The 21,933-nt window shown below is 41.1% G+C and overlaps 1 protein-coding gene across 2 annotated transcripts in view; it reads right to left on the bottom strand.

The window, feature by feature from the left end:
- LOC122525881 (putative uncharacterized protein DDB_G0277255) overlaps positions 1–21,933 on the bottom strand; it is a 55,142-nt gene that overhangs the window by 3,821 nt on the left and 29,388 nt on the right. The window contains exons 2-3 of one of the 2 annotated variants that reach the window (XM_043648895.1): positions 3,792–4,779; positions 3,086–3,145 (exon numbers count right to left, since the gene is read on the bottom strand). In XM_043648895.1, the coding sequence (XP_043504830.1) occupies positions 3,086–3,145; positions 3,792–4,779 (1,048 nt within the window). The remainder of the gene's footprint in view (positions 1–3,085; positions 3,146–3,791; positions 4,780–21,933) is intronic. The other variant, XM_043648896.1, reaches the window with a different exon arrangement.

The raw sequence follows: 21,933 nt of genomic DNA, 5'->3' as shown, positions 1-21,933 counted from the left end.
TTAATTCAATACGTATATTCTTTTTATATTTGCCGATTAAACAATAACAAAATAAATAAAAAAACAAAAGGGGAAGAAGAAATAGTGGATTAAATGTAGGTTCAGTGAAAACACATCCTATTAGAGAATTATTTGTTTATTTTTTTTTTTTCTTTTTTTTGTCCTTTTTTTTCTCCACGGATGGCCACGTGACAGGATCGAGTAGCTCGCACGCGAGACTACGGCGTTTTCTTTGATATCTTACCATGACAAAAAACTACGAGGCTCGTGTCGTGAATGAATCTCGTAGTAATGCAGAGATAGAGAGAGAGAGAGAGAAAAAAAGAAGGTAGGAACATACTGACAGATTGCCGTTACCGAGAAAAAGGTGTTAAATCATCCGAGCTACGATTGAAATCTTAGAAGCTCTTTTACCGATCGGATTATATCAAGTAATCTTAGAAGCTCTTTTACCGATCGGATTATATCAAGTAATTCGATCGAGTGTCTTCGACATTGTTTTTTGCAATTCTGGATTCCTTCTAGGTGTATCCGTTTACCCAAGGGAATCAATTATTAATGATCGAACATATTTATTTTATCATCAATTTAATACGTACATATACGTGTATAATAATAAATACTATTTTTCCATGTAAAATTGTCATTTATTTATTAATTAACGAGCCGACGTATAGTTGAAGAGAATACGAGAATTATTAATTTTCAAATTAGATATTTTAGAATCAGATATCTCGGAGATACGGTACGCGATTGGATTATTTGAAATAAAATAGGAATCGATAGATGCAGCAGCAGCGGTATCGTCTGTGGAATTTATCGCGGTCGGACGGGTCATTTTATCTCGCATAGTTTCTCCTCGTTAATTCGATATCGCTCAGAGAGCCGCGAGCAACGATCTATAGGGAGGAGGAGGAAGAAGAAGAAGAAGAAAAAGAAGGAAAGAGAAATAAGATTCGTAAGTATAGAAGTAAGTTTGTCGAAGCATGCTTCCTTCGCTTTGCCTCGGGCCGTCCTTGATAATTTTGGATCACTTTCACCTGGGCCACTATACTCCTACTACTACCATCGGATTCGAGACTCGAACTTGCTTTTTCAAGTGTGTTTTATACTTTGTTCTTAAGACAATAAACAAATGTGTGGGCCGTTGTACCTGGTCAATAGAGGGAAATGTATTGTATAACGAACGTAAATGAAACAAAAGAGAAGACAAATTTCGAACTAGGCGCCTCGCCGTATCCCACTTCAGCTCACCTCACCTGCGAAAACTCTCCTCTCCGCTATAAATAATGGCTCTTCGGTTTTTTACGATACTCTTGTAAACAGCTTACCGGCAGGCAGGCCGATAGAGAAAAAGAGATAGAAAGAGCAAGAGAAAGGAAAGCGGGAGAAGAGATGTACGCCAAAGTTGGAAGTGTAGATGAAACAGGAATGTTGCTTGCCTCGCGTACTCACACGTACGAGACGATCATCTTTCTCGAATACGCACGACCACGCATGTGTTTTCTTTGGACGAACGTGTGTTGTGTTGTTGTTATTCGGAGACGGAGATAGAGATTATGCTAACGATAAATGTATACTTTTTTTTTTTATGATATAAAAGTAAGTATGAAGTGAGAGAAAGAAGAACAAAAATATAGTATTTCATCAAAAATAATGATGACAATAGAGAAAGAAAGTTGAGATAACGCACGATTTCTTACCTGTGTGCGCGTGCGCGCGTGAATTAAGTACAAGAGAGAGAGAGAGAGAGAGAGAGAGAAGCTGAAGCGGTGAATGCAATGCTCTTTCGTGAAAAGGCACGTAGACGATCTCGGCCGTTCATTCAAGAAGAACGCGCCACGTGCCTGAGGCTCTCGAACCGCTAACTACGCCACTGCGTTCCATAATTGAGAAGTGAGATTCTCAAACGAGTTGTATATACGAGTTGTACATACCTATATACCTATAACGGATATCGCTTTGTAACAAAATTACCGAGACACCCTGTATGTTAATACGTATGTAGGTGTACAGGATGAAACAGACAATATCTTTTAAGATAACGAAGTGAATATTTTTGTCAGTTATTTCAATAGAAACTAAGATAAAGTAAAGGGAAACATCTTAAGCCAATCAAAATGATCTTTTTAAATGTTAGCTCATCGCTGTGTCCAGGACACAGACTTCGAACAATCAATTCTTGTTATTCCATTTTGCCCTCGTCTGTTTTTCTCGTACGAGTTATGCGTACGAAACGATGACGGCTTACCGCAAAACCTCGAGGTATCAATTCGAAAGTGGTACATCGCACTTAAGATGCCTCTGGCTTGCATTCCGTAAGAGGTTGACGTCGAATGGCCACGTGTGGAGGAATCGTATCTTTTTCTTCTTCAACGTTCGTTTACCACGTGTGTGTTATTCGATGCGTCCAAGCAAATAACACATAGCGACAAAGAGAGTGTGTATGTGAGAGAGAGTGAGAGAGAGAGAGAGAAAGGAAGGAAAGAAGGAGAAAGTTTAATTACCAACTTTACATGCAAACATTATTTTTATGAATTTTTCTCTTTTTTAAGTAAATTCTTTACAGTTTAATTAGTATCCCTATGATACTCGAACTTTTTTTTCGAAGACTCGTCTCGATTAATTCATCTTTCTCTCTTTCACACACACACACACACACCTTAGCAAAGTAGTATCCGTGAGATGTGTTTGGATACGGACAGGATGTGGGTCGCTAGTTACACTTTAGTACTCGCATGCCATGCTCGTGTCGTTCCTTATACGTTTACATATGATAGAGACTCTTGTGACACCAAGAGCCAGTAAAAGGTATTAGAGAGAGAGAGAGAGAGAGAGACCGCGCCCTGCCCACGCCAAGAAGAGAGTCGGGACCGACTTGGCACTTTCAAACTCTCTGTCCTGCTTCGAGGATGAGCTACATACCTAATTGTTGAGCGGCATATACTATTCGTGGTGCCCTTAGCCGCGCCCTGACGCGATCGGCTCGCAAATAATCGCGATTTCAATTGCTACGTTTCTTCTACAAGAAGCACACACGCATACGCGTACAACATAAACGCGTACACTTATTCGTACAACTTACCCGTATGTATTCGCTGATGGGCCTTCAGGTGCGAACTCTTCGTGTATACTTTCGTACAACCTGCAAACAAGGAAGAGCGAACGTTTTAAAAATGCCGCTATTGTTTATTCTCATCCGAATTGAGAAAAAGAAAAAGAAAGAGAAAGAGAGAGGGGAAGAGAAAATTTTAAAGTTGATTTTTCGATACGAAAAAATGAATACTTTTTATACTAGATTTGTTCTTTTTATAGCTTAACCAATTGTAAGAAATCTTTCAGTTTTCAATCAAGGCTGCAAAACGAGTTTCAAAGATTATAGCGTCGCGTGACAATGAACGTATTTTCAATGAACGAAATTCCTCGAAAGCGAGCAGGTATAGTTCGTAGGCATTGTACAGCGAGCTAATGCTCGCAGCGTTGTCCTAACATTGGTATCTCGTTTGTTTGCCAGGATTTGCCTATCTCCAAGGAAACACAATATTGTCAATTTTTGAAAGGTGAGACTCTGACATGAGACAAAAAACGAGGACGCTCACAGATAACCGATAGACTTTAAGCCGATGGTAGTACGTCTTGATATTGTCAGGATAATTTTGTTCATTTTGTAGGTTGTTTTTTTCTTCAACTGTCTTTATGTTCGTGTTATTATTAGAAACTTTGGAAAGGTCGGCCCATTGCATTGGAAAAATCGTTGAAAATAGATTAGCGAGTAGAAAAGCGAGACTAACCTAAGAAATCACAGTGGTGAACACGTCGCTTTTCGAGTTCAGGATTGTTTCGTCTGTTAAACTTGGTCGTGATGGGTGGCGGTTGAATCCGATGGGGCGGATTTAGAATGGGGGGTTGCGGATAGGGCGGAGGCGGCGTCCGTCGTGGTGGGCCACCACCGATGGGCGAACCGGGATCCGAGATGGGAGGTGTTAACGGTGAGATGTACATCAACCTGGTCATCGAGCCGTAAAGCGGCGAAGTCGTTGCATTACCAGCTTGTTGATGCGCTTGAGACGATCCGTGATGATTCGTCGAGGTATCGTTGCTGTTAACGTTGTTATTGTTATTCCCGTTGTTGTTGTTGTTGTTATTATTGTTGTTGTTGTTAACGTTATTGTTAACGTTATTGTTGCTCGTAACGGAGGGTGTATTTGCGTTTCCTGTACTACCGGCAACGCTATTTCCATTTGCAGAGTTAACCGGCGGGAAAGCTTTGAAAGATGCCGCTGCCGTCGTAGTCGTAGTCCGATGATGAACGAGCTGTTGTTGTCCCCCCGACGACACGTTAGACTGTCCCGAATTAGAAAAGCTCTGGCCCGGATTCGAGGCTGGCCCTTCGAGCAAGTGCAAAGTCGGTGGGGCTGGCAAAGGCTCTGTTTTTATTTCGACCGGTGAAAGAACCGGAGATGTCACGTCGTCGGATTCCATTTTAACATGAGATTGAGAACCCAACATATCCGCGTTCTCCGGGTCGAGCTTTTGAATGCTCGACGTAATGTCTTCCCAAAGGGGAGGCCTGAGAAAGACGTCGTCGTCGTTTCCACCCGGTTGACTCCTCGACGATATGAAACTAACTTGTGGTCTGCAAACTGGACCACCGACTTCAAAAAAGTCCTCCATGTGTACCGAGGATTCTCTCGTATCCTTATCCCCGTCATCTTCGTCTAATTTTGGCAAACGATCGAGATCTTGTCTGCAGAGAAACGTGTCCAGGTCCGATGTCTGCTGAAATCATAATTGACTGATGTTAGATATGTTGAATCGCGTTGGATAATTAATTTTCACGATAACCCTTATATAATCAAATCGTTCCATCGATTTCCCAAAAATTCGACAACTTTTTCTATCCGTCCGAGTGAAAATCGTCGCTTTCGGGCATAGATGTCTCCAAAAGTTTGGCGCGAGTCTCGAGTGAGTTCGATGCCCGCATCGAACGTATCGATTGTAAGACCTTCAAATGAAAATAGATGGATTTATTTTAATTATGCTCGGTTTAAAACGATCAGTCGACCGTCGCGTATAAAATCAAAAGTTAAAGGGTGAAGAAGGAGAGAGAGGGGTCGTTCGAGTCCAATGACTTGCATTATGCTGATGCACCGATGATGCACCGCAAGGCTGGTACACCGTCGTTCGTGGTCCGTTAATATGCAACGAGCACATCGGGGGCTGTGCAGCATGAGGTCTTTCCGACACCCCACGCTTCGTGTCCCAACGTTACTACGCACGAGAGCCCCTTGAAGGAAGAGATAAGAGGAGGTGGAGAGGTGGAGGTGGAGAGAGAAAATCGAAGAAGAAAAAGAAGAAGAGAAGAAGAGGCAGGGTAGCAGGCGATGCTCCGTCATTCTTTGCATGATTTCTATTCGTTCAACGCCGCCCTCGCGTACCAGCTCTCTTCTTCCTTTTCTATCGGGACGAGAACGTGCGAGCATAACATTTTAAATATTTTAATGCGCCACGCTGGTCGAGGTACACGCAGCAAAACGCCCATCTCTTCTCTCTCTCCCTCTCGCATTCTTTTCTTCCTTTTTTTTTTCTTTCCTTTTTTTTGATCATTGATGATCGATGGATTTCGTGCTTACGTTTGGTAAATGATATCCTATCTAATATCAGGAAGCAATTTGATGACATTATAGAAAGAAAAAATATGTCCGTATAGTTGAACAATCTAATTTCCCTATTATTAATCTTCCGAATAATAGTCACAATGTATTAGAGGAATCTGTTGCATTTATTAAACAGTGGATATAGGAAGTTTGCGTCCGTTCTTCGACGCTGAAGAAGGTCGACGGTAGTCGTATAGGAGAGAAATTAACGACGTTATGGCGGACGTTGGAAAAGGCAACGCGTTACGATTGCCACGCTGCTGCTGCTGCTGCTTGCCAGTGCTATCTCGTGTGCGCACGAATCCCGTGTGTGTCCTGTTGTAATTTTCCGAGCGGCACTCGGTTATTAATCACACGGTTATATACGGTAATGACGAGCCGTCTCCTAATGGATCGGAAGCATGATGTTTTAATGGAATAAAAAGAAATCGTCGTGGCTACTTGTATAAGTACTACCACGATGGATGGAATCGAAAAAGAAAAATGTGCGTTTCTTGGCGCTACTCGCGCGGAATACTTCATCTAATTACATCGTTATTACTACGTATTTGTGTATGTATGTGTGTCTAATGTAGGTCGAAAATCGTGCTAACGTAAGTAACTGCATAGTCGAGTATAATAAAGAGTTCGGAGAATTAAGTAAGTATAGGAATACGTGTAATATCATATAAATTTGCTATTTTCATTTTGATTCGAATAGGAACGCGATAGCGCGATGTATTTACGTAGTCAAAATGACGTAGAGGTTTATCTGTAACGGACAATCGCGTCGGTGAACAATGAAAAAAAGAATAAAAATGTAGATAAGCAATTTTCTTAATTGACGTAATTCGGAGAAAGCTCGTTATCAATCGACTTGGACGTATTCCCTTTCAATTTTTTCCGACGTACGAAATCTTCGGTGGCGCGCTCGTTCAACCCTTGAACTTTCGAAATATATTATGAACAACGACGATGACGTCGATGACAAAGGGAGAACAGTAAATTGGTTAAAACTTTTCGTAAGGAATTCCGAAGCGAGAGAGCGAGAAGGAGAAAGAAAGAGACGGAGGGGGGGAGAGAGAGAAAGAGAGAAAGAGAGAGAGAGAGAGAGAGCTCATCGTTCGTCCGGCGAACGCGCGCGAGGTGATTTATGAATTATTTACACAATGAATTATTCATCGTCGGAAGATTGGTATACTCGCAACACTCGATCCTACCTGATATGCAATTTGAAAAGGAGTTTGTAGCGCGCTACGACATGCGCTTGCGTGCGAAACATTATATTTAAATCCCGTACGTGGTTGGTACGACGCGAGGGTACCTATCCAGTTGGAGAGACAAAACTCGAATCGGTCGAAGACGCGATGACGATGGTTAAGTTCCAACATTGACGATGAAATCAAAGGGAACGAAATGAAATGTTCCAGAGTCTAGCGGAAAGGGAAATCTTACGGGAGGTCTCTCTACTACGAGCACCTCTCTCTGATTTTGATTTATCATTCTTTCTTCCCTCGAGATGCTAGAGCATATCCGACTAATGGCAAAAGTGAAATACGTAATGATAAGAATGGAAAATTGTTTAAGTGCATATGATGAGAGAATAATATGAAAATGCGAGGTGCGATAAATATATTACTTTGTTTTTTTCTTTTTTTTTTTTTTTCTATTTCTCCCTCTTCTGTCAGTTGGTTTTTATTTGTCTTGGTCTCCTCCTTCATATATCTCTTATTCTTTCTATCCGACACCTCGGCAAGCTACCCCCCCCCACCCCACCCCCTCGTTCCGTCCCTTTCTCACGTTGCAATAATGATAGTGCGGAACCACGAGCAAAGTTCGTCCATCCGGCTATTAATGCGCGTAATCATAGAGCCAGGGTCATCGGTGTTAATAATGCGTTTTCGAATCTGTCAGAGCAAGAACGAACACCCACGCAGTCGATAGCGCGTCGTTATTACAATCGCCGTACGCGCTCGAATATCTACGGGTGTTTGTGTTTGTGTGTGTGTGTGTATGTGTGTGTACGTTTGTCGGATACGTGCAATACGAGTGGCTGCGCTGCCAGCTGAATTTTGTATGCTCGTGATCGTATCTGTATCGTTGCATCCGACAAAGAAAATCTTTTGCACGATCCGTAATGGTACAAAAACGTGAACGTTCGAACGTTCCGATCAAATTCTGATACGATGTTTATAATACATATTTATTTTGGGCATACTTACAGGCTGAGCTATTTATTCCTGTCGCATTTAACAAGGAAAACATCGAGTAAGAAAATTCAATTCGACGCGTTCGCTCCAGCAAAGCGATATTTTCTCATTTTTTACTTTTCAATATAACAAGAAAAGAATCAAGTTGTCGGGACACTGATTTTTTTTTAAATTTTATACAATTGTAGGAGTCTAAGATCTAATATTTTATTTTTCCATCTAATATGAAACGAATTGGTATATAAAAATGCGTATGTAAGACTTTTCTTGTACAGTATACAATCTTGATGGACTCTTAACAATCGTGTAGAATTTAAAAAAAAATCGGTGTCCCGTTAACTTGGTTCTCCGTTTTTGTAAGAGGATAAAAAAACATACTGTTCATTACATTCTCAAATAGAATATTCATTCGAAATAGTACATAATCGCAAATCAAGGACTCTTCGAATGACTGCATCAATTTTGCTCATCGTTGATATCGTTTTTGGATTTCCATGCAAAAGAGAAGGAACGCGAAAAGATACGTAGCTATTATCCATATCGTATGTAGCGTATAAAGTAGAAAGAGATATGAAATAATCGCGAATAAGGTTAAGAAAAATCGATCGAAAGGTAAGTAGTTGTTGGTAGTCTAGAAAAGGTAAAAAGTGTAAGGTGTTACGGGAACGTTCCGCCATTTCTCATCCCTCGCCATAATGCAAACGTATAAACGGAGTTTGGCGGTAAAAAGGTTAGAGAATTGCTCTTTGCGTGGCACGCCATATATCATAATTATCGAAAGCGAATCGTCTATCGTATTTATGATGGCCAATAGGTATATAGAGCGACAGGTTTATCGTCTCTTTCGTATGGTCGGTTCTTTCGTTCGTTCTATTTATCGATTTCGACGAGCGAAATGGGACGTAGGAAGATGGATGAAAAGCTTGTTGGCAGAAGGAAAGCGGCCATTTTGTCTGTGTGTTCGTGTTCATCGCGTGTGTTCGTGGTAACGAAGCGTAGCGCGCAGAAGCGAGCCTCGCCGAATCAATCTGGCGAAGCCACACCCTCTGACCTAAAGCCGTATTATCTCGATAAAACGCTAAGGGAAATGTCAGGTTGTAACGAGAGAGAGAGAGAGAGAGAGGGAGTGAGAGAGACGACGACGTCAGCCATTATTACGAAGCCAAGAGTAAAAGAGGAAGACTTCGATCGCGTTGGAAAGACTCGAAGGTTGGCCCGAATTCGAAATTCTCATTGCCATCGGAAGACGATAGGATAGTCTTTCCTTCGATTTATTAGACTTTGCTTCTATATTTGAAATATCCTTGTCTTGCAATTAGTCGAAAAGTCAGGGGAGAAAGGATGGTAGTCGTGCAGTTGCTAGTTTTCGTTTCGTTTTATTCTCATTAATTTGTAAGCTTATTATATTCGTCGATCAATTCAATACGTTCGTTTATAGATAAAAGGAGTCACGTTATTGATACGAAATAAAAATATTATTATCTAAAATTAAAAAGATCGAGTAGTTATTACCTGTCCGTTGTCGTTTTATCAAAGACGTCTTAAATTTGTTTTCTTTTTATTGTTGTTTATTCTTTGAACCCTTAACTCCTTTCATTAGTCGTGTCGAAGGAATCTTGTCGGTGTTATCTTAAATGCGATCTGTCATGAGTATTCAAGGATTGTCATGGAAATTATTTCTTTATCGTCATTTCAATTTCGGTACGACGTTGTTTCTTTTCTTTTTTTTTTTTTTTATTCGAGTCTTCCCGTTCATCGTTCAAATAAACTACCGTCCAACCGTTTCATGGGGTTGCCGCTCATGATTCTATGGGTTCTCTTACGTTATGTCTTTATAGGCTTTTTCTTTTTTCTTCTTTTCCTTCTTCTTCTTCTTCTTCTTCTTCTTCTCTCGTGATTCGACTTTCGACCAACCATCGTCCGCCGTGCGTCATTTCTGCGCGTGGAAATCATAATTTCGATCCGTCATATTCGTGTCTCGCGAGATCCCTTTGTTCTGCCATTTTTTCTCACGAGAAATAAATCATGATTTTTCTTAAACGCGTTCCATGCTGTTGTAAGTTAACATTCTATGGTGTTTTAGAAAGATCTCTGAAAACATTACTTACGTCTATGAACGAAGCCCCCTCTTTGTGTTCGTATCCTCGTATTTTGTTTGGCATTAAATCTTTTTTATAACTTACAAATAGCAAGTAGTCATATAAATTTAGAAAAATAAATTGACTAGGCTAAAATTCTGAAGAGACGAGCTCGGATTTAGACAGAGACAGAGATAGAGATAGAGATAGAGATAGAGAAAAAGAAATCAAAGTCATTTGGGAGGGCCTGAATCAAAGTGAATCAGTCTTAAAATCGATGGTTAAGAACCGAGTGTAAGACTTTAGGCCTCAGGCTGGGTCGAAGAAACGACTATAGGATCCCAGCTCAGAGGTCCTTTGGTTCTCTCTCCCTCTTTGAAGTGGCTGTACAGCCACGGACACGTAGATTCTATCTCGCCATTCAGCCGGCTAGGTAATAAAACTCTTGCGTCCATTATTTACTTGCATTATCGTTACTTTACGCCCACGTGGACGCGCCGTATTTATGGTGAAATTATTCAGCATTATTTCGCGGATATGAATAAGATTGTAGATACGGGCAAACGATAGATATATAATTCGCAAAATCTCCTGGACCGTTGAGAGAAGAAGAAAAATAAGAGGAAGAGGAGGAGGAGGAGGAGGAGGAGGAGGAGGAGGAGGATGACGCGTGCCTCTCGGAGGATGGCGTAGGAAGAGAGAAAAGGGGGTCCCCGACAGTGGATAGTAAAGCCGACGCGATCGAAGCCAGACACGAATTGCGGTCCTTTGTTTCATAACGCCAACGATCGCTCCCTCGATTTATCGCGATGCTCGCGAGAGAGATGGAAAGAATATTTCTCTGCGTGTTTTTTTATGGGAGAGCAAGTTGAATTGTAGGTATAGTTGTTAGGTAAACTGACAAGAGAGAGAGAGAGAGAGAGACCGATGAGAATGTTTTTCATTTGATCGATCGTCGGATGAATTTTCTTCTTTCATTTTCTATAACGTTTGTCTCGTCCTTCGTTATATTTTCTAGCTTATGCTTTAAAATGAAGATAAATGTGATCGATCGCCATGATAGGTACGAATATCCATCGAGCGTATTGTTCAACGATACTCGTACGCTAATCGCTGGCATTCCGTTCGTACCACTAGCCGCCGCCATACTTTTGTACGTATCACGTGTGTTGTACATTTTTTTTTCTATGTGGCTATGTATTTACATGCATATGTATGTAGTACGTCGCACGCAGACGGCATTCGTTTCGAAGGTAACATCGTAAATCACATCTGTCTTCGGAGCGAGCTCCTAATGCGAGTTTATTCGATCAAATAGGAAGAAATAGGTTTAGCGAATTTCGAAAGATCCCCGTGGACGAAACTCGCCTATCTTTTCATTAGTTTTTAAGCATTAGCATTTAAGTGAAGCTCTTATTTTGATTTAACGAAGATAAATTATATTCGGTTATTCGTAAAATGAAGTTAAGTTTATTCTTTGAAATTGAAAATGATCGAGCTAAGCAACCCAAAGCAACGGAAATTTAATTGCAAGCCTCGGTTTAGATTCAGAAACGTCGCGTTATCGTCCTGGAAAATAAAGATCTCTTGGAATACCGGTTGCAAGAGTCTCGCGAAACTATCTTGTGCAACGATATTTTCGTAGAAGCGAACAGGGCTTGGGGTAGGAGGAGGAGGAGGAGGAGGGAGGATCGAAGATGAGGTGGAGGCGAGGAAACGAATTACTTTCGACGAGAATATCATTGTTCCCCCGTACAGATTTCGTAAGTAGATTGGCATTTGTGATGCAAGCCGAGCTACACTGACCTTTAAACAACTTTCTTTAGGCTACGCGTGACTTGATCTCAGAACTCGACTCCTCGGTTCTCTTGCTGCTCACCAGTTTGATACGTCGTCGTATTCTATACGTATACGTTATGCATTATCTATTTCTCGTTTGTAAGTATATTTGAGAGCGTTGAAGGCGCACGTACAAGAAGAAATAACGTTTTGATATTACCACGAACTTTGTTGAACTTCGTCGGGAAAAGCGAACGTGTGTTCTATCTTACTTACCGTAAAAACGCATCTAAATTATACGTAAGAAGAATTATATCTTCAATCGAAAATCTAAATCCAAAGACGGCACCTTTCAAGCCATCTGTCATTCGCGTACTTCGACTAACCGAGGATCTATCATCTTTAACGAGGCCGCCGGGACACATTCTTTGATCTCTTTCAATGAAAAATCTCTTTTCTTTCTTTAAATTCGCGTTTCTCTCGCTAAACGACGAGAAGGAAATAACAACCATGGCTTACGATTTCTCCGTAAACACAGCCCACGGAAATTTATGCACGACGATAACGATACAATGATTGTAACTTAAAGAGATCATAAATATGAAATGCAACACTTTGAACGGTCGTGATCCGGTGAATCGGTCGTACGAGGGGAAAGTTTTTTCATAAGAACATCTCTCTCTCTCTCTCCCTCGTATCTTGAATTATAAATATATAAAACAGTTATACGTAGGAACATTGTTAAAAAATAATTTGAAGTAGATAATTGAACGATAATATTATGTATAAAGTCGCGTTTAAATATTTCCATTTTTACGTTGGTTAAATACTTCTACCTAGTTGATTTAATTATCAAAAAAATATTAATGCCGTTTTCATGATTTTCGAGGAAAGATCATCGTTAAAATACAATAATACGTATATGTGTAAAGGCAGCAACTTTTGGATAGAAAATTACTTAATGAATATGTGGACATGCAACGCACTTATGGCGTATTAAAACGCACGCGTGCGTGGGCAGATCGTTGTTTCCCTTTTGCTTTCTCCTTCCATCTTTCTTCGACTCGTCAGCCCTAGCCAGAGCCCTTCTCTTCCAACCACCACAGACGCCAGTCACTAACGTCACTAACGCCATCGCGTTCCTCTTCTCCTATATATTACCAGACTCATCGCCTTCTAGCTTGTCCTGTTTTGACAAACGATTCTCGTGTTACCTTTGCCGGGCACGTGCCACAAGCGCGACCCTTTTTCACCCCTCTCGTGTTCGCGCGTGTGACCCCACGTTTGCTCTCTGACACTATTTACCGAGAAAGCCTATGCTTTGTTCCTTATATACGAATATGGTTTATTCTTTATCGTTCAGAAAAAAAAGAAAAAAAAACAACAAGCTGACAATTTAGAATTATTTCTTTGGAACGTTTTTCTAGTCCCGTTAATAATTCAGGGACATACGAATTAGGAGGAAATTTGTAAAATAAGTTTTCGCTATAGGCAGATGGAGGCTCTTGAACGTATTAATTTGGCGTTAGGAATGGGTTAAGCGGTGGCAAATAGCTATCACGAGGAATGAAAGCGACGACGTGGCTAAGAGTCGCGTGCCTGACCCCGGACGGCCGCAGCCGTCGTCCGGTCGTGTCCGGTTGTACGGTCGGGTCGTACGGTCGGGTAGAACGGTCGGGTAGAACGGTCGGGTCGATTCCATCCTTCCTTCTCCTTGACTTCCCTCGCTCCACCTACTTTACCTATCCCTACCATAAGCGGCCCTACCACCAGCAACCATAACAGAAGCAGCCGTGAGCTAAACCATGAGCTAAGCCGCGAGCTAGCTAAACCATGAGCTCAGTCGGCACTTCATCATCGATCTTTCATTGTTAGACGCCCGTCTCACGCGATCCGCACATCCTGCGAACGTGTATGCGCTTCCCTCATTAGCTGAGAGGAGCCCTTTCTGACTTTGTATATTAAACCCTGGCGCAACCTTCGCAACGCATGAATCCCCACCTGGACGCACGCGACAACAAATTGCGTTTATCGTTCCAACCTCTTCTCTTTTTTTTTCTCTCTTCTTCTTCTTCTTCTTCTTTTGTTTTTTTTCTTTGTCCTTCTTAACACTTTAAACATAACAATTGTATCGAAACGATCGATTAAATTGACCAATGTTCGGTATACTTATCCGAGCAAGTAAAATCAATTTCATAGGTGATTATTCGTCTTTCGATTGGTCGTTTTATTTCCATTTTGGAAGCTAACGAAGCTTACGAATCGTTGAATTTATTGCGGGACGCAAAGGGTTCGGAGCTTCGGGCGACTGGGCGCGTCCACTTATTATTATGCTACTTTGTTGTTCCGTGTTTTATATCGCCTCGTCATTCTTGACCAAAGTTGGAACGATGATCGTACAGGATCAAAAGAACGTGACGCGTGCGGAAACACGATTTGGTTTGTTACATCACGCATACGTGTATCTATGCACTCTGGTCCTTGGAACGTTAGTTAAATGGCCGATTGTTCCTCGAGTCTATTATTGTTAAATGAAAGGTCATCTTTGTAAAAAGAAAGTAGCTTTGAGATTTATTAATTATTATCAAAAAATAAATGATCATTCCGAGTACGAATCGGTGAGCGTTTGAAGGCAATTAAGAGTAGCTCGTTTAATCGTCTCTAATATTTGAATGTTCGACGCACGAAAAATAAAAATAAAAAGAAAACGAACTAAATGTAAAGTTCGACGCAAGAGATCGAGTTTGGCTCGCGCGATGCCGCATTAGGTTGATTACATGGCTCGTTCGCAAGGAAGAGGAGTCAGCTGGTGGTAGAACGCTCGACTTCCGTGCTACCTAGGCATCATCGAGTCTCCTACTTGTAATTTGCACCTGGTGCTTTGATTCTATCTTCTCCTTTTACTCGATGCAATCCCGATAATATGACGATGCATTCTGACGATTGAAAGAGTCACCCTTTGGTCGAGAGAACAAAAAAAAAGAAACTCTTTTAACTACCACGAAGAAACGTTAAGATCATAAGCAGTTGTCCAATTGTTTTTTAATCATCGACGAGAATTTCTATACCAAAACTATATAGCTACTCACTTATTGACAATTCTCTTTGCGTCAATTTGATGGACGAAAAGAATAATTATAATTAGGAAAGTTCTATACGAAAACGTACGTAATATTTGACAAGGATATTTGTTTTTCCCGCGCAAAGAACGAACCACGTCCCCCACCGCGATCATCGCCATCGATATCGTATACGGAGGAAAGGGTCGATCGATCCATTCCCAGTCAAAAGGGAGAAAACGAGCGTGGAAGCGTGAATTCCGGGGGTTTTACTCGTGTTGACGAAAGTAATAGCGCCGTTGTTCCGGTCGAAGGATCATTACGCGCTCGTATCTAATGTCTCGAACCATAGTCCACCACTACCACCATTACCACCACCACTACCACCACCATCGCCAACAACAGCGTAAAACTGGCGACCCCCGCGCTAATGCACTTTTAATTAATTAAATGGCCTGATGGGCTTCTCCCTCCCTCTCCTTCCCCCTTCCCCCATCCGTTGACCTCGCGTGCCACTCGATCTAGGTGCAAACTCATTCCCGTAGACTTCGTTTCCTAATCTAAACACCTCTCGCTCCCCCTATCACGAAACCCTGTTTCGTTCATTTAGATCGAAACCGAATGGAACGTCGACAGGATTCTAATCTCTCGTTTACTTCGAAATCGTATTTATCGTACCATCTGCTAGACCTTTCTACAACCCGCAACATCGCGCGTATATTCATTTGAAAGAGCATTTTTTAGCAATTGCATCCCGTTTTTTTTTCGCACAAAAGTCTCACCAACGAAGGAACTCGTTGCAATCGATATCGATTTAAATAGGACGCCCTGTATATTTGGACTATCGTAACGATCATCTCTTTTATTCCTCGTACCTATCGGTAACAATATATTTCCGTAACATTTAATTAGCGAAACACGTTTTTATAATTGAACGATTCATTCGTGGTCAACAACACCCGGTTCGGTTAATTATGATCGAATGCCGAGCAAACTTGACATCGTTTTTACCCCAGATACAACCTCATTTATATTTCATCCAAATAATCATTATTATTATTTTTATTATACAGGTACGGACGTAAAACCGTGTCATTAACTGATCGGCCATCGGTTTATGTTTTTCAATAAGGGGGTGCAAAACATTGGTTTTATTATTAATAAAAGTGTCACAGTGGAAGTTGGACAGGTTAAAAATCTTCAAACTAGATCAGTCGTCAACTTAAGTGTAGATTGATTTTATTTTTAATTTTTTTCTCGAGTTAGAAATTGTACGAGATTCGGAAAGGGTTTATTTGATTCGGGTGGAGTCGGATTGAAGAAGCTAACGGGGAGTTGTTGGACCACCCGAGGGTATGGCCAGACCAGCCTGTCTTTTTGTTGTAGCTACGCTCCTGTAATTAAACTCGCCGATGACGTTGATTTAGTTACTACTGCGCTCTACATCCTTGCGAGAGAAAGACACGCGCGCGAGCGAGAGAGCCTAAGCTGTGTGTACCCTTGAATCCGCCGCTATTCAGAATAAATTCGCAGCAGCGAGTCATTTTTCAAACTCGACTTATTCGCGTATAATGTTCATGCGAGGATGTAAATAACGCTCGGCTGCTATGTGCTTTTTTTTTCTCTACCCCCCCCCCACCTTTTTTATCCCCTTCCTTTTGTTCCTTCTCCTTTTATTTTCTCGCTCAAGCATTTGTATTTGCATTAGCCAACCGACGACAAGATCCTTAGAACAAATACTCTAATAGAAAATATTATTTAACAATAATTACCTTTTCGATTAGAATTGTATTAGTACAAAAAAACATACTAATTTATGTTATATTTAAAGGAAAATTTCGACGGTACGGGGTTGAATTAGATCGAGATGTTTCTTTAATTTATATAAAATGTAACGTAGAATATCTCAAAGTAATGCGATCGTGGTTAAAGATTTTGGATAAAGGACGGAAGTACTTAAGGAGGAAAATTAGTCATCAAAATTATACGTATATTATAAAATATACGTATTTAAATAAAGTAATCTATGAACGGAGTCGATGAACTTTCTCAATTCGTATCCTTCCACCGAGATATAATCTCGAGGACGATTAAGACCAACCGCGTCCTTATTTTCGTGACCGTCGAGAAGGAAAGAGAAGGAAACACGCGGAGTCAAGGAACATCTGGGACGGTATATAATTTTGTGAGCGTAAATCGCGACTTATCTCACTCGGCAATAAAGCGAACGAAGAGGAGAGTGCTCGATCTCGTCGAAGGAAATAAATACGAGGCTGAACGAACCCGATGATGAAGAAGAAGAAGAAGAAGAAGAAGGAGAAGAAGAAGAAGAAGGGGATCAAAAGACTTTCAAAGAGAGGCCACCCTTATAATATAATATTTACGATATTCAAAAGTAAAAAATGTGAAAGAGGAAGGAACGTGGCTCGCGTTCTCGTTAATTAAATGCTTTATAGCCGCGACTAAATATTCCAATTTTTGTATTCAATTAGCCACGGTTATATCTCCCTCTCTCTCTCTCTTTTTTTTCGTTCTATAGTCCTCGTTCTTTCTTTCCTTTAGAGGGCCACTATCTCGAAAAGTGCAGCTATATGTATACGGTAGATAGGGATGCTCCGTTCTGGTGCAAGATGCAGGACGATTAGAATGAATGGCCGCTATAAATCAGCTCCCTCGTTGGAAGAAAGAGAGAGAGAGAAAGAGAGAGTTGCGAGGAAGTAGTATGGAAGGTTGAGAAGAGGAGCTACGTGCGAAGGCCACGACGATGAGGATACGAGCAACACGCGAGCGGCACACGAGAAACACGACGATATATACGAATATTTTGACTTTGACTCGCCCTACAAACGTTTTCTTTTTTCTCTCTCTTTTTATAAATCTACAGACACTCGGACAGAACGTAGTTTCAATTCAAGGAAAACTTGGGTCTATTAAATATTCGGTGGTATCGATTCCAGAGGATGATGATCAATGTTAGAAAATAATTTTTGGAAAGATTCTTTCCTCTCGAGTTTTATACCTCGCAGGTAGTATTGGTGAGTGTAAACCTACGTAGGTAGACGCGCGTATACGATTCTCGTTATTTATTTTTTTGTTCTCGTCTCCTCTCTCTTCTTCTTCTTCTTCTTCTTTTGGTCGGTTTCCTCGGTCCACAGGCTAATCTACCTACTACTCTCCCAGTACCCAAATAATCCTGATCCAGTGACTTCTCGCCTCGTGCCCGACCCGTGTCCAAAGAAAATAAACGACTTTCAGGGGGAACACGGTGACATCCTCGGACCGGTCACGAAGCCAGTCTTTTCTCCCTTTACTCTGCTTCCCTTCTTCTTCCCTTCGGGCCCGCGTAATTATCTGTGAAGCCTTTATTGATTCTCCTCTGAATGTAACGGGGGGTTCCAGAGATGTATATCTTTTTAATAGACCGCGGCGCGCGCCCATCTGCTGCTAGCCCAACTCCCATCGGATATATCCGCCGACGTTCGCACTTTTTAACGCCGGAACTTTTATTTTAGCGTATTCTCGATCCAACGTTCCTTCTTATTTCGAGAGATTCCAAAACAGAATCACGCGGGGTTGGCTACTCTTATCGAATACCATCGATGATTTTTCCGAGCCCAGCATAAGCAAGTATTTACGTTGATACGAAAGTAAAAGCTGAGTTGTCGATCGTACAAGTTTACTTCTTCTTTTTCTTCTTCTTTTTTACAATTACGGATAATAAACGACACGGTCGATCGTCCTCGGTCCGATGCCGAGCGATTAACCGTTATGGTCGTCGATTTTACTCGGCCAGTCTCCGAGTCCGAGATGAAATTTTTTTTTCTTCCAGTTCGATGTATCCACCGAGTACGGATGTCAGGATCGCGATCCTCGTTACCGGCCTCTGGATTCGGTGTCAGTGTGAGAAAAACCGGTTAGAACGAGGAACCTTCGTCGAAAGTGATAGTCGCATTTCTGGATCGGTACCTACCGACCTAGCTCCACACTTTTTCTCTCTTTGATATTAACGCGATGCGAACGAATTCCCCTTCTCCCCACCCTCACACCTCTTATTTTGCCTCGAAAAATAATTCTATAATTTTTCTTATTCCACGCGTATAGAGTAACGTTCGTTCCTTTAATTCTAATTCTCCTCGTGCCAATTAGCCTAATTTATTTATTTATTTTTTTTTTTTTTCGGAAAGTAAGATAAAGAATAGAAAGGAACGAAGGTAGAAAAAGTTCTCGCGAATGAAATGGAAAAAATTCGTGAAAAGGATTATCGACGTTCTCTCTTGATGTTCGATATCAAACCGGTGACATCACTTCGTTTGACATTATTTAGGATAAGCTTATAGCGATGGTGAGTATACATCGGGCTTATAAGTGTACCCCCGAGCAACTCTCGCGAACCAACACCAAAGCCGAGATCATTGACAAGAAATATTTTCGTCCCATCGAAATCGAACGATCGTAAATTAACGTTATCTGTTGTGTTGGACTTAAAGTCGTCGTAGATATTAGGAGAGAACTTTTTGTCATTTTCTTTAACTCGGTACCGGACCTTTTTCTTTTTTTTTTGTTTTCTTTTATTTTTATTCCATTGCCTTTTTTTTTCATGCGATCATTTCGAAATAATAAAAAGAATAGAAAAATACGAATATCGTTGAGTAAAATAAAGAAAGAAGTGAAATCAGCCGTTGTATCTTTATTACCGGATAGTTTAGTTGACGAAAAGTGAATCATCTTCTTCGGTGTACGTAGACACGTTTAATCGTGGAAATAGTCTGCCGAGTCGAGGAAGAAGAAAAAGTCGAAGGAGTCGTCGTTGTCGTCGCGGTTTTGTCGTGCGTGATCTCTGTTTAAACTCGGTACGGTCTTATTTGTACATTTCCAACGACTTCGGGGAACGAGAGTTTCCTGTTTCACGATCACAACGCCCGAGTCAATTTGACGTCGTCCTCGTCGTCGTCAACTTATTTTCGCCTGACCTCGATATTTTGTAACCACATTGTAACCGAATCCCCATTACATATTTCAACATTTTCGACCAAAATTTTCAAACTTTTACGCGAACCAAGACGAACGACATTCGATCTTATCGTATAAATATACGGATATATAATATAATCTCGAGATCGATCGATCGATTTCGTTTTTTGGCCTCCCCCCCCCAACCCCACCTCCCACCCCCGTTATCGATCTCGTCAGATATATATAATCTATTATTAAAAAAAAATCCCTTCGACCGTATGATTTATGAGAAGACTATTGTAAATTAGACATTTTTCGAGTAAAATAATCGACCGACACTTTGCCAATAAAGTTAGTTTATCGTGGTTTAACATCATTTAACATACCTGTAAGGTTTTTATTTTTTTTCTTCTCTCGATCAAGATAAGTAAATCTTTTTTCCAATCGTAATCGCACGTACGCCATCGCCGAGAATCGCGAAAACACGGTTGACGAATGAAACGAACAATCGATAGGATCTAATCTATGACAATAAGGACTAAAATGACGCACGAGGAACGTCACCGCCCAATGCGGTAACTCGCGTCACCTTGTCCTATGTCATCGTCATGTAAATCAAGCGAATTCACAAACCATAGCCGCCTTTCTATCGGATCGAACAAACCGTTCCCTTTCGAGAAACTGTGACTTCCTTTGACAAAGATTCTAACTCGTCATTCACTTCGGAATAATTCAATTCATAGGAGGAGGTCCTTTCGTTCTCGGTTAAAAACATGATTATTATTATTTTTCTTTTTATACACCATGAGTCACCTTACCCGTCACCTTTTTACCCGAAAACACAAACTCGAAATAATCGCGCGACGAAGAAAACTAATTGCAAAAAGTAGAACCCCTCAAATTAATCCGTTTACTCGTTTTAACTATCCTCTTTATATATTGAAAATTCATCTCTCTTACTGTTTCTTCCAAGTAAAACTCCGTTTCCTTCTCCGGTGATTCTGCTGCCGTCTCTCTGCGTTAACCAGAGGATTCAGAATAGCCTACGGACACGCAAATTTCTTTCTATCGGGACACGCGAGGCTCCTCTCTTCGACGTTCGTCGATCTCGATGAGAAGAGACCAAAAAAAAAAAAAGAAAAAAGGAAAGATCGATGCAAAGAATAAAAGAATAAAAAATAAGAAGAAGACAGGAAGAAGATATAAAGAAGGAAGAGAGAAAAATAAGGATAAAACCATAACAAACGTAAAAATGCAGGAAAAAGGGGGGGGGCGAGAAAGGGAGAGAGAGAGAGAGAGAGAGAGAGTGAGTCAGATGGAAAGATCGTTCGTCTTGCACGTGTGCGTGTCGTACGAGTCCACCCAGTATGTTAATTCGCGCTGATGACCCCATCAAGAAACATGCTCACCGCTGAGTGGTGAAGCCGAGTTTTCGTTTGGTCTCGTCTCTCTTTTCAACGGTGTACATACAACCGAGACTCGTGCACACGCAACGTCGCAACCCATATACGTATGGGTACACGGATAGGTACACGGATAGGTTTAGGTAAGCATATAGGATCTTTCTTCGCATAAACGTAGATGCGCGTAGCATACACGCACACGTTGTTCTTGTTGGGGCATACCTGGTTGCCTCCGAACAATCGTCATCCCCGACTACGGTTTACGCCCACGCACTTGCTCAAACATTCCACTGTTACAAAGCACGAGGCTAATCGTAATAGAATTACCGTCTGTTCATTAGAGCGGCTTCGAAAAAGCAAAAGTGACTTTCGAAAAAGCGCCGCACCGTTTTTTTTCGTATACTATCAGGTGAAATCAGTCGTCGCAGTCGTCGTCGTCGGTTTCTTTGTGAAAACAAACCGACATAATCGATCTTTCATTTCTCTTCGATTTCGAAACTAACCGTACTTTTCCTTTTATCCATGTAATGTCAACTTCGTGTCAGACTTCGAACGTTATCTTTTGTCGTAAAATATAATAGATGGTTTGTCTTGGCTATATTCGGAGACTTTTATATTTTTTTCTTTTCTTTTCTTCCCCCTAGATAAAATAATGCGGCAAGCGGTTAGTCGTATTAATTAAGCTTACCGAGATAAATCCTTTCGCTTAAGCTTTATTTTCGATCGATCGGATTGAAGAAGTCGAATAAGAAAAAGAGAAAGAGAAGAAGGAAGCAGCTCGTCGTCGTCCAACACTCAACGAGGAAAGATCTCTC

This window comes from Polistes fuscatus, unplaced genomic scaffold (assembly GCF_010416935.1).
Source record: "Polistes fuscatus isolate 324 unplaced genomic scaffold, CU_Pfus_HIC Scaffold10, whole genome shotgun sequence".
Classification (NCBI taxonomy): domain Eukaryota; kingdom Metazoa; phylum Arthropoda; class Insecta; order Hymenoptera; family Vespidae; genus Polistes; species Polistes fuscatus.
Note: the sequence above shows the minus strand (reverse complement) of the source record. Positions and strands in the feature narration are given on the sequence as shown.